The 12,769-nt window shown below is 38.5% G+C and overlaps 1 protein-coding gene and 1 pseudogene across 1 annotated transcript; one reads left to right on the top strand and one right to left on the bottom strand.

Annotated features, from left to right (window-relative positions):
• The first annotated feature begins 607 nt into the window (after positions 1–607).
• On the top strand, positions 608–2,353 carry LOC106398299 (annotated as a pseudogene).
• Positions 2,354–2,547: 194 nt separating this feature from the next.
• LOC106397048 lies at positions 2,548–5,074 on the bottom strand. The gene is made up of 3 exons (XM_013837589.3): positions 3,952–5,074; positions 3,318–3,576; positions 2,548–3,129 (listed from the first exon to the last, which is right to left on the bottom strand). The coding sequence occupies exons 1-3, from the start codon at positions 4,947–4,949 to the stop codon at positions 2,962–2,964; spliced, it is 1,425 nt and encodes a 474-aa protein (XP_013693043.1). The 5' UTR covers positions 4,950–5,074; the 3' UTR covers positions 2,548–2,961.
• Positions 5,075–12,769: the final 7,695 nt, after the last annotated feature.

Genomic DNA, 12,769 nt, shown 5'->3' with positions numbered 1-12,769 from the left:
AGGGTTCGAAGAGTGTACCTGTTTGAGGCAGTAGTGTAATGGTTTATGCTTGGTGGGGATTGATTGAGAAAGATGGACCTATGAAGTATAACTTGAAGGCTATGCTGAGCTTATACAGATGGTTCAGAAAGATGGACCTATGAAGTATAATGTGGAAGAAACGTTGGAGACTCTTGCAGGTAATGAAAGCAACTTTAGTTTCTCCCTTTTGAACAAGATCTCTGTCTCTCACTTCTAGCCTAGCTAATGTTTGTCTCTTTTTACAATCTAGTATTCCCTTGCCACCATGGGTGCTTGAAGAAATAGCAAGAACCCTGATCTTGTCTACACAGACAAATCTGTGAGAAGGAATCCAGAGTATATATCCTTGGGATGTGATTAATGTGCATGTCCTTAAGAGGAAGAACACCTATCCAGGTCAATTCAGATTTTATAAGGAGTTTCCGTGAAAGATTCAGTAATTACATAGAAGTTGTCATTTGCGGTAAGCAAGCATCTAGACTCTTTTAAAGAAAAAAAGAATCAACTTCATATAAGACATGGGCAGTATATATACAGTGACCTAATCACATCATTTCTTCATGTATTGCAGGAAATTCAAGTAGGAATGGGACCTTGTGGAGAGTTGAGATACCCATCATACCCTGAGAGCAATGGGACCCGGAAGTTCTCGGGAATTGGAGAGTTTCAGTGCTATGAAAAGGTATGTTAAGCTAGTGACATATTGTATAGTGTACAGTTAACTGCACCAATATTCTACATAACTATACACTTCTTGATTTGCAGTATTTGAGATCGTCGCTTCAAGCATATGCTGAATCAGTCGAGAAGACTAACTGGGGAACAAGTGGGCCTCATGATGCTGGCGAGTACAAGAACCTACCAGAAGATACTGAGTTTTTTCAGGAGAGATGGAACAGTAAATATATATGGAAAGTTTTTCATGGATTGGTATTCAGGGAAGCTACTGGAACACGGACACAAACTTCTAACTTTGGCGAAAGCAATCTTTCAAGGAACCGGGGCAAAGCTATCAGGAAAAATAGCCGGAATATACTGGCACTACAACACCAGGTCAAACGCTGCTGAGCTAACCGCTGGGTATTACAAATTTACAACACAATCCAATAGTAAGCTGTTCAACACACATGGTATTGTGTTCAGCTTCACTGGCATGGAGAACAACCTGAGTACGCAAACTGCTCGCCGGAAGGCTGGTTAAACAAGTCCAGAGCGCAACGAGGCAGGCTAGCAGGGGAGAATGCATTAGAGAGATGACTTGACCTGAGACAAGTGGTTGCAGACATCATTTACTTACCTAAGAATGAACAAGAGGTGGTTTGAGGGACAAAACTGGCAGCAGTTAGTGGAGAGTTTGTTAAGAACATGAAGGAAGGTGGTCATGGCAGGAGGAGACGACTCTCTGAAGAAGACACAAACAGGAAGTGAGATTTCTGTGGGATTTGTCAGAGGCAGGAGGATCGTTGAGATGGTTGAAGAGACTTCTCTAGTTTAATTTCTCACATATGTTGTATACATGGCCGATGTTGAACATAATGAAATAACACATATGTATTGATCATTTAGACTCAAATAACCAACGCTGCCCTGATTGTAAAGTTCATGTTCTTGATGTCTGATACATAATAAACATTGGAGATGAAAGAGTAGAGTGTTACAATCCTTATGATCTTAATCAATGTGGTTTACACTGATAGTAAATGTCTAGTGATTTTTCATATAACTCCAAGGATCTGAGATTACATCAGTTTATACAATAATAATTGCTCAAACAAGAGTGCAAAAAGAGCTATCGTCACCTAACTCAAGAAAGGGGGAGGAGAACCAGAGTCCGAACCTCCGCGACGGAGATCTTCGATCAAACCGCCCAGCTCTTTTCTCGCCGATTCTCTACCGAACATGAATCCATACCTTGAAAATTAACACACGACTTATTATTATGAACCCTAAATTGAAGAAATGGAAACGAGAAATCAGAGTTAAGGGGGCGGGAGGAGAATAATTACTCACCAGCAAGAGACGGCGGAGAATACGCCGGAGATTGCCACCGTTTGGATCAACGAGAACGATTTCTGCATCTCTTCTCTTATTCTAGTTTTTTTTGGGGAGTTCTCCGGTCATGTTAGACTAAAACGGGGACCTGAGAGCGGGCGAGAATCGTCTCATGGGCCTGGGCCCATTTAACTATGTGACACAAGCTCTGTTTTTCACTTTTTTTGTAAAGCTCGGGTTATGCTATGCCACCTACAAGAAACCAGTTGCTTAATTCTTCTAATTTGTGGTTAGTTTTTTCATAGTTCTGGTTCATTAATTTTGTCTGAATGGTTATGACTTATGACAGCACTGATCGTACCATCAAGAGGCTGGGAGCTGGATGAAGACCATAACCATTTACAAGATCAGATGAATCTGTTGGCACTTGTCATTGGCCATTATATATGTAATCTTCTGTCAATTCATTATACATTATCTTGATTGATCGTGTCAAGTTGATTATAACTTGTCGTTTTCTGTTGAAAAGAAATCTAGTAGGAAGAGATGTTTGTTATTCACACGTTGAAAACGTAAAAGACAATGTTTTGTTGCTTCTCTACATGGGTTACGCTTGTTACAAAGATCTTTTGTTAACACACATTGCTTACTCTTCAACAACCTATGTACAGCTTATAAACCAGCCTGCTCATAACAAAGAAAAGAGCTGGGAGAAAAGAAGAAAAATGTAAACCTGCATTGCTTGCTCCATAGCCAGATCTCTTATTTAATACTTATATGAGATCTCGACATTGGTTCCAAGTGGTTCCACCTTCAAGATAATCTCATCGGAGATGCAAATTTTGACTGCCATTCTCTAGATGTCTCTATTTTTCTCTCTCATGTCACCGAAGAAGTTCGAGGTGAGATTCATGACTGTGACTATATCAAAAGCTTTGACACACGAACTCATAAGGGATCATCGCCGCCACTACTGTAATATGTTTTGGTTTGAACAGCCTTTGTTGCAGCAACTCTAGCAGAATTTGCTGCTCGGTTTGCTACCATCACTGCTCTGTTCACTCTCTCTTCCACTTTCACAACTTCATGTGCTTTCTCGGCTGCTTCCCTAGCTTGCTGTTGATTGAAGAAAGAAAAAGATAAGGACCAAACCTAATGTGGGTATTCCATTTGTACCAATCACACACATGTGAAAATTAAAACTATTTTTACAAATTGGTCTCTTAACTCCTCGAGAGATGAACAAAATTCAAAGTACCTAAACTTGTATGTATTAGTAGGAGTACGATAAGCTTATAAGTTACCTGGACAGTGTCGAGAACCTTGGAATGACTGATGGAAAAGGATGAACCAGGACGGGTGGTCTGCTCGGTAGGACAGCTGAGAACACCGTCATCCCAATGGCCTGCCTGTGTCTCACCATTCCTGAATGTGTACATACCAAGCCCTTGCCTTCTCCCCTCATGCCAGGCTCCTTCATACCGATGCCCGTTTCCAAATTGGTAAACTCCAAAACCATGCATCCTGTCTGCAAAATACTCTCCAGCATATGTATCACCATTTCTGCAACAGAGGTATCGTTTCAAGTTAGTTAGGCAGGTATCACTAGACAAGAAAACACGGTAACTGATTCGAATTATTTTAAGGTAAGTAACGCCACAAAAAAAGCGTATATGCAGCCTAACACAGACATAGGCCTAACTCAGCATCCTAAGTCAAAACACAACTAGAGGCTTAACTAGAAAGTTCAGATGGGAAGCCAGAAACTATCAGAAACCACATTAATTTCAGTTCCACACTGGTTAATAGTTGGCCCTTATACAGAAACTTCACCATTTCTACAAAAGTTAAACGACTCTTCAGTGTTCAAACCCACACCACCTCACCTTGGCATGTTAATTAATGAGAACGCACAAAGTTAACAAACGACTTTTTTACCTGAAATGGTAATGACCAAGGCCATGTTTGACACCCCATTTAAACTCTCCAACAAAACGACTACCATCCTCAGAGGTATACACACCACATCCATGGCTCTGTCCATTAGACCACTCACCAGCATACACATCCCCTGTATAAAACCTGTAGATCCCAGCTCCATGTCTCATCCCTTGCCTGTACTGACCTCTGTACCTGCTTCCTTTAGCCCACGTCTCTACTCCATATCCATCATACTTCCCATCAACCCAATCCCCTTCGTATTTACCCTTCATCGAATAGTAATAAACCCCACTCCCTGAACACTTCCCTATATGAAACTCTCCCTCGTACACATCCCCAGAGCTGTACTTCTGAACCCAAGACCCTGAACTGGTCTTCTTCTCTGTAACAGGCTTTGACCCGATTGACCAAACAACCTGGGAGGAGGAAGAGGGAGATGATCTCGCAGGGGTGAGCTTGAGGGATAGCAAGCGAGCGATGATCAGGCGAATCGATGGAAGGTGAGGAAGAGCGAGTTTGAGAGAGATGGAAAGGATGAAGGAGAAGGTGAGAATCGAGAAGACGAAGAGAAGGAAGAAGCGGAAACTGATCAAGAGGAAGAAGACGTAGAGAGGAGGGACGGAGAGGAGAAGCAGGAAACGGAGGTGGAAGCATATCAAACGGACTCGAAGGACTTGGCGGAGGAGCTTCTGATTCGTCGCGGAGGGGATCGACGGAAGAGATGATGACAGAAACGACAAAATCGAGCCCAGGCTTGCGCGGCTGCTTCCTCCTCCCCCTCGGCGGAGATCAAACGGGTGAGAAGACTGAGGCGGAGACGATGAATCAGCAATTTCAACGGTCAGATGGCTCTGAGATTGCGCAGTTTCGGGCACCTGAAGAGGACGATGATGTTTGATCTTAGGTTTGGGATCTGAATCGGAGGAAGGTAAACAAGCGGCGGCTTCTTTTCCGATGAACCGCCGTTCTGCTACAGATGAAGTCTTCAGATGCATTTACATACAGAAATTTTGAGATTAGGGTTCTTCGCGAATTAGGGTTTCTGTTGCTTTTTTTTGTTCTTCCTTTAAAACTGTGTTCGTTCCGAGATGATACAAGAGGAAGGAGCTGAGTTTTGAAGCTAAAAGGTAAAGAGGATTAGTTAAATTAAGGCCCCTGTATTTCGTTTTATTTACCTGTATACAGTGTTTTTAAAACCGGACCGGAAGCTGAACCGGAAATATTTTGGGTCACGGTTCAATATGGTTCGACCGGGTCAAACCTTATTCAATAATATGGTTTAATATTTTTTTAGCATGTAAATATAAAAGTAATATTAGTAAACATGATGCATAGTTAAAATATAAATCAATTTTGAACATAAAATATTATAAATATAAATTAGTTTTTTGTTTATATGGATGATTTACAGATTTTCGATAGTTTTAGTGGTTTTTATTGGTTTAATAATTTTGAAATATAATCAGGCTATGTAGCCGGTTCATGGTCGAACCAATTACTAGACCAACCCGGCTATATAACCGGTTCATGGTCGAACCCGGTCCAACCATCGGGTCGGTCCGGTTTTAAAAACACTGCCTGTATGCCATTGATCATTGGCTTTTGTTTAATGTGATTAGTTAAAAACCTCACGTCATTAATCATACAGAGCACGAGTAATTAAATGCTTAGCGATTTATTCTTCAAACATTAATGCCGTACATACCATACCATTTTAGAATTCGGGTTGGTGAATTAACTCTCTCCTATTAAAGACTATTTTAGGTAATAGTTGTGTCAATAACTTGTAAAAGTGGCAAGAAAAATGAAATTTTCCTTTTATCGTGGATGGTTTTGTTGAATTGTGTGACTTAATACAATGATTTTGACTTGTACGGTCTTTACGTGTCTGCCATTAGCGTAACAAACATGATCATTTTCATTTTTTTAGTTATTCTAAATTATGTTGCTAACCAAATAAGTATAACACATAATCTATTAATAACGGGACTTATAAAAATGATGTTGATCAAATTGGTTAAATCCGATTGTAGGGTATTAATGCAACTTCCAATATAGTTTAATGAATAATATTCGTATAATAATAAAAGTGTTCTTAAACATATAATTTAACAGCTAAAATGAAAATCATTACTCATAGACTCATCCCTAAACTAAAAAGTCCAATAATGATTTAAATGAAATTTCAACTCCTAATATTTATAATCATTATATTGTGTTGAAATTAATATTTCTTCTATTAAAAAAATGTTTGAACTTTTATTTGTTGTAAGGTTGCGTTTTACATTTATATGTAAATTTTATCAGTTAAGAATGATAAATTTTAAATTTTAAAAAATTAAGTTACACTTATTCAAGTACTATTTGTTAAATTTCAGAAAATAGTTAGTTATATAAAATGATATATTTATAATCAGTTTTTAATATGTATTAAATACAAAAATATGCAATTTAAAAAACACAGAGAATCTAAACACTTACAAATAACAAGAATACTTTTCAAAGAATAGAATAATTATCAATCTAGTCATAAATATTGAACTTTGTGTCTTGTGTTATTTAGATTCATCATAGATTAGCGGTTAGGTATGATAATTACTTTTTTCTTCCAGTGCAAGTAAAGGAAGATTAGCAACATGGGCAGTATTGTATGTAACAAGATGATAGAGGAAATATGCTAATCTACTACCACGTGTCAGATATAAAGCGGCTATCGACAATGCCTCGAGGTGATAGGAATGACACCATTCGATACCGATCGAGTGGAGGGATGGATAGGTTTAGCGACTTGGCGCTCTAGTTTCTATATTCAGCTATCATCCAAAAGTGCATGTCTCTCTATCCTTTATTATGGGCTCCCAAACGCATCTGTCCACTGCAGATAAATATCTATATTCGGACAAAGTCTTGTAAATAAATATAAAATGTGATTGGAAAGGTAATAAGAGCACAGCAAATACAAGGTGACATATGCTTTCAAAGCAAATGGGGTAGTATAGTAAGTCCGTAAAAAATATCCCACTCAAAACTTATTTAGAAAGCATTTTAAAATATGTTGCTCAACGGTTTGTTCCATATTTCATTTTCAATACAAAAAATATTACACCTAATTGAAAAAGTTGATCAAAGGTTTTCCTTGAAGGCTTGAACCTAGCTTATATAGTGGTGAGTTCTTTTAGGCAGATGGCTCTTCAACTATGCTTATTTATGGTTCCACTAGTGCTTCCTTCGTTGATGGTGCTACTAGAGATTAATGTTCCTCTTCAAGATTTTTTCTGGTGGAGTTTTGTTTTGATTTCTTTTTTCTGATGCTCTCGTTGGTTGGTTCAACTTCGGTTTTAATTTTCCATTTCTATGGTACCCACGTGGAAACACTACAATGTGTAGTTTTGTTATATTATTTTCAGAGTATTTGCACATTGACGTATCTAGGTGGAAGAAGAAGGGTGCAGCCGCCCCCTGTAAAAATTACAACTAAAATTAAATACACCAGAATTTATATATATCTTGCAATTTAGTTGGTTAAATTCTTTTATTTGCACCCACTAAAACCAATGTTCGAACAATCATATATCTTTTTTCACTGTTTTTGCCTCCATTCATTATATTTTCTAGATTCGCTATGTATTTGCATCTCATACCTTAATATTATCCCATAATTAGCTATATACCTAAAGACACTATTATTCACTCTTTTCAGAGTATTTGCATCTCATACCTTAATATTATCTCATAATTAGCTATATACCTAAAGACACTATTATTCACTGTTCGACAGAGATAATTTGTAGTATGACATGTATACTGTGCATCTACTAGTTTCAATGTATTGGACATTTTCCTAATTTCACACTTTATTTTGGTTTTCTAACAAATTCACTAGTTTATTACGATACTGCAAATTATTATAAATATTATATAACATGTTTTATGATAATTTACATTTAACTATACCGTTTTATCCATGTTATGAAAATATACGATTTGACGGTTATACAAGAAAGCACGCCTGTTGCAAGGGAAATTTGCGGGGGAAATATTTCCTCGCAAATTCGCAACGGATCCGTAAGGGAATTGCGACAAAAAAAAATTTCCTCGCAAAACGCTCGTAAATTTGCGTCAAAATATTTTCCTCGCAAAATTGCAACCAATTTGCGAGACTTTTCCGCAAACTCACGCAAAACCGTCGCAAATTTGCGATAGAATCTGTAGTCGCAAATCCGTTACAAATTTGCAAGGAATTTGCGTGTGAATTGCAATACCATATACGTTCGTTGCAATTCCGTCACAAAAAAACATATAGGTTGGTGATACACGTATTTAATTTTGTGTAACTATTTTATGAAAGACATTTAATATCGGAAAAAAACGGATAGTTTGGTGATACACGTTTTTTCTAAGTGTAACTAATATTTTCAAGGGACAAATCTCTCTCGCTAATCCCTTGTAAAGGGGAATGGCATCGCAATTCCGTTGCAATTCCGTTGCAATATTCGTCGCAATTCCCTTGCAAGTGTCTTGCAAATATTTTTCATATGTCTATATATAGCAGCTGTGAGAAGTGAGCGACCATTGAAAAAAAAACGAAAGAAAAAAGAAAAAAAATGATAAAAAAAGAAAAATAAAATAACAAAAAGTTGAGATAAATATATTGCCGTGAGTTGTGAGTAAGAAAAAAATAGAAAGTTGAGAGAAAAATGGCGGCGTCCGGACATGAAATATACGCGCTACGGGCGTGGATGTACAATCATAAAGATCCGGAGACTGGTGAAGTAACGAAAGAGTATCGTGCTGGACTACGAGGATTCTTACAACAGGCAACTAACCAACCATTCGCAAGGGAACATGGTAAAATCTTTTGTCCCTGTAGAAAATGCAAGAACGAGCCATATTTAGAAATAGATACTGTGAAGAGGCATTTATATAATAGAGGATTTAGACCAAACTACTACATATGGTTTTTGCATGGGGAAGGTGCATCAAGTAGTAGTACGGGTTAGGGATTTGAACTGCCAAATTATAATGCGGGTGATGGATGTGAGCAAAATATGTTTGGAAATAATGCGGGGGATATGTATGAGCAAAATATGTTTGGAAACAATGTGGGGGATGGGTATGAGCAACAGGGAAATAGGTATCATGATATGGTTACAGATGCATTGCATGAAGCTGCTATTCCTGATAGTAGTAGGGAAGAACCTAACATAGACGCACAACGATTTTATAATATGTTAGACGCTGCCAATGAACCCATCTACGAAGGATGTAGAGAAGGGCTTTCTAGATTATCACTAGCATCTAGGATGATGACCATTAAAAGTGATCATAATCTAAATGAGAAGTGCATGGATTCGTGGGCTCAACTCATTAATGAGTATTTACCAGAAGGTAATCTTGCTGCGGATAATTTCTATGAAATTCAGAAGCTAGTTGCCGGTCTTGGTCTATCATCTGAAATGATTGATGTATGCGTTGACAACTGCATGATTTACTGGAAAGATGATGAAAAACTGACGGAGTGTCGATTTTGTCAAAAGCCAAGATATCAAGAAACCACAGGAAGGAATCCTGTGCCGTAAAAACGTATGTGGTACTTACCGATCACAGATAGATTGAAGCGTTTATACCACTCAGAAAGGACAGCCGCGTCGATGAGATGGCATGCCCAACATTCGGTGAAAGATGGCGAGATTACACATCCCTCAGATGCAAAGGCATGGAAACACTTTCAAACCGTATATTCCGACTTTGCGAGTGAGTTTAGAAACGTTTATCTTGGCTTATGCACGGATGGATTTAGTCTATTTGGTATGTCTGGAAGGCAATGCTCTTTATGGCCTGTCATCTTGACGCCATACAATCTCCCTCCGGAGATGTGCATGCAAAGAGAATTTTTGTTCTTGAGTATTCTAGTGCCTGGTCCAAAACATCCAAAGCGAGCACTTGATGTTTTTTTGCAACCTTTGATCCATGAGCTGAAGATGTTGTGGCATTATGGCGTGCAGACATGGGATTACTCGCCGCAACAGAACTTTAATATGCGTGCAGTGCTTATGTGGACCATTAGTGACTTCCCCGCATATGGAATGTTATCGGGTTGGACCACACATGGAAGATTATCATGTCCATATTGTATGGATAGGACAGATGCTTTTCAGCTGAAAAATGGGAGGAAGTCATGTTGGTTTGATTGCCACCGTAGGTTTCTTCCGCCGCATCATACATATCGTAAGAACAAGAAATTGTTTAGGAAAAACAAGGTAGTGCATGTTCCTCCCCCAGTAATGCAATCAGGAGCATCTTTGTTAGAGCAGATTGATTATTACGATGCTAAGGAAACATGTAAAGTTGGAGGAAATTGGCACACTCCACCTAACATGCCAGACGGGTATACGGCATCTCATAATTGGCATAAGAAGAGCATATTTTGGGAACTTCCATATTGGAAGGATTATCTCTTAAGGCACAACCTTGATGTGATGCACATAGAGAAAAATGTTTTTGAGAATATCATGAACACTCTTTTGGATGTGAAGGGAAAGAGTAAAGATAATTTGAAATCGAGGTTGGATTTGCCAGAGTTATGTGCAAGACCAGAGCTGCATGTGACAAGAGAAGGAAAATTACCAGTTCCGAATTTTAGATTGCCTGGGGTGGCGAAGCAAAAGTTGTTTGACTGGGTAAATTCTGATGTAATGTTTCCAGATGGATATGTGTCAAAATTCTCAAGATGCATCGAGCAAGGAAAAAAAATTTCTGGTATGAAGAGTCACGACTGTCACGTTTTCATGCAGCGGCTCCTACCGTTCGCAATGACGGAGATATTAGCAAAACATGTCCATGAAGCAATAGCCGGTAATAAAAGTGACTTTTAAAATTATATATAAATTTATTGTCTTTGTTAATTGTAATAATATTTTTGTTTGATGATGAATTTGTAGGAGTTGGAGCATTTTTTAGGGATTTATGCACTCGGACATTGACTGAGGATGGGATCGAGTTGTTAGCCAAGAATATTCCGGTTTTGCTTTGCAATCTGGAAAAAGTCTTCCCCCCCATCTTTTTTTGACGTAATGGAACATCTCATGATTCATCTACCTCTTGAAGCAGCTCTTGGGGGCCCTGTGCAATTTCGATGGATGTATGTATTTGAGAGATTCATGGGATATCTCAAAAAGTTTGCCAAAAATCTGGCCAAAGTCGAGGGCTCGATAGTTGCAGAAAGTTTGACGGTGGAAACTTCGCACTTTACATCCTACTACTTTAGCCCAACCGTTAGAACGAAGAAGACCGCTCCTAGACGATATGACGACGGAGGAGTTGCGCCTTCATATCTTGTTACAGACGTTCCTGACATATTTTGTCAGATTGGAAGACTTGCTGGCAAAGTGAGAGAAGTTTGGTGGGAAGATCATGCACATGCTCATGCGGCTCACATTTATATTATGCGAAACATTGACTACTTGCAGGAATTTGAAAGGTACTCATACAAATTGAACATATATAAATTTTATTGATTACTTTGGTTTTATATTTACATATATGCCTAACAAATAACATTTCTTATATGCAGCATATTCAACTTACAAATTCGAGAACACTATCCTAATTTAGAAGAAAAGGATTATGAGCAGTTGAACGAACGAGATTATCCTGGGTGGTTAGAATACTATGTACGTACAATCTTTAGACTTTTAAAAATTAAAATGAGTACTTATTTTAATATTTATATATTTTGAGCAGGTGAAAAATGGATGTCATGACAAACCAATTCCGCGATGGTTGTATGAATTTGTTGACAAACCGGTTGCTAAGATCACTACTGCTCCAATGTACTTCACTCGTGGATACGCTTTTCATACGTACACACACGGTTCGAAGAGATCAACCGCAAATTTTGGAATCCAACTCCAAGGTGAAACTGACTTCTACGGTGTATTGCAACAGATCATAGAAGTCACTTACCCGGGAACCATCAACGTAAAATGCGTATTATTTAAGTGTGATTGGTATGATCCAACGAGTGGCCGTGGGGTCCGAAAAAATAACCTTGGGGTCATTGATGTTAATGCAAATAGACGTTATACAAAATTCGAACCATATTGCCTTGCATCACAAGCAGATCAAGTGTGTTTTCTTCCATATCCAAGGATTAGAGAAAGGCGTGAAAGGTGGTTATCAGTGATTAAAGTGAATCCGCGAGGGCGTATAATCATCGGAGAAATTGCCGATGTCGCTATGCAGGCCGAAAGAGTTGCTGAAATGTCTGTCCCAACCGAATCGACTGAGAATATCGTACACATCGATCCAGATAACCAAGAAGCAGAAGTCATTGTTGATGATTCCACCGAAGGGTCTATTTCAGAAGAAGACAAGTTTGATGCTGAAACTGACGAAGATGAAATCACAAATGATGAGGCTGAAAATAGAGACAATGAAAATGTATCTGAAAATGAGTCTTATTAGACAAAATTTCACATTTATGCTGTATTGTCTTGTATTTGAATTTTTTTTTTTAAAAAAATAAAACAAAATGCGACGGAATTGCGACGGATTTGCATGATTCGCTCGCAACTCCCTCACAAATTTGCGACGGATTTGCAAGGCGATCCTCGCAATTCCGTCGCAACTCTTCGACCACTAGCCAAAACCCTAAATGAATCCCTAAAACACATTCGTTGCAATTCGCTCGCAAATTTGCAAGGGATTTGCGTCGGAGATTAGGTTAATATATAAGGACAGTTAACCCTTCTTCTCCATTAATCTCTGCCGTCAAAGGAAAAAAAAGAATCGAAAGCTCTCTGATCTCTCCTCT

The sequence above is a fragment of the Brassica napus genome, chromosome C8 (assembly GCF_020379485.1).
Source record: "Brassica napus cultivar Da-Ae chromosome C8, Da-Ae, whole genome shotgun sequence".
NCBI lineage: Eukaryota > Viridiplantae > Streptophyta > Magnoliopsida > Brassicales > Brassicaceae > Brassica > Brassica napus.
The sequence above is the reverse complement of the archived record's forward strand: the minus strand, read 5'-3'. Positions and strand labels throughout refer to the sequence as shown.

Bases quoted from the DNA above. Each gene is read 5' to 3' on its own strand.
- LOC106397048 (XM_013837589.3), bottom strand. From the start codon at position 4,949: ATGCATCTGAAGACTTCATCTGTAGCAGAACGGCGGTTCATCGGAAAA. The intron at 3,577-3,951 runs GTAAAAAAGTCG...CCTCTGTTGCAG, and splicing joins CTTGGTCATTACCATTTCAG to AAATGGTGATACATATGCTG. The intron at 3,130-3,317 runs GTAACTTATAAG...TTCAATCAACAG, and splicing joins AGGTTCTCGACACTGTCCAG to CAAGCTAGGGAAGCAGCCGA.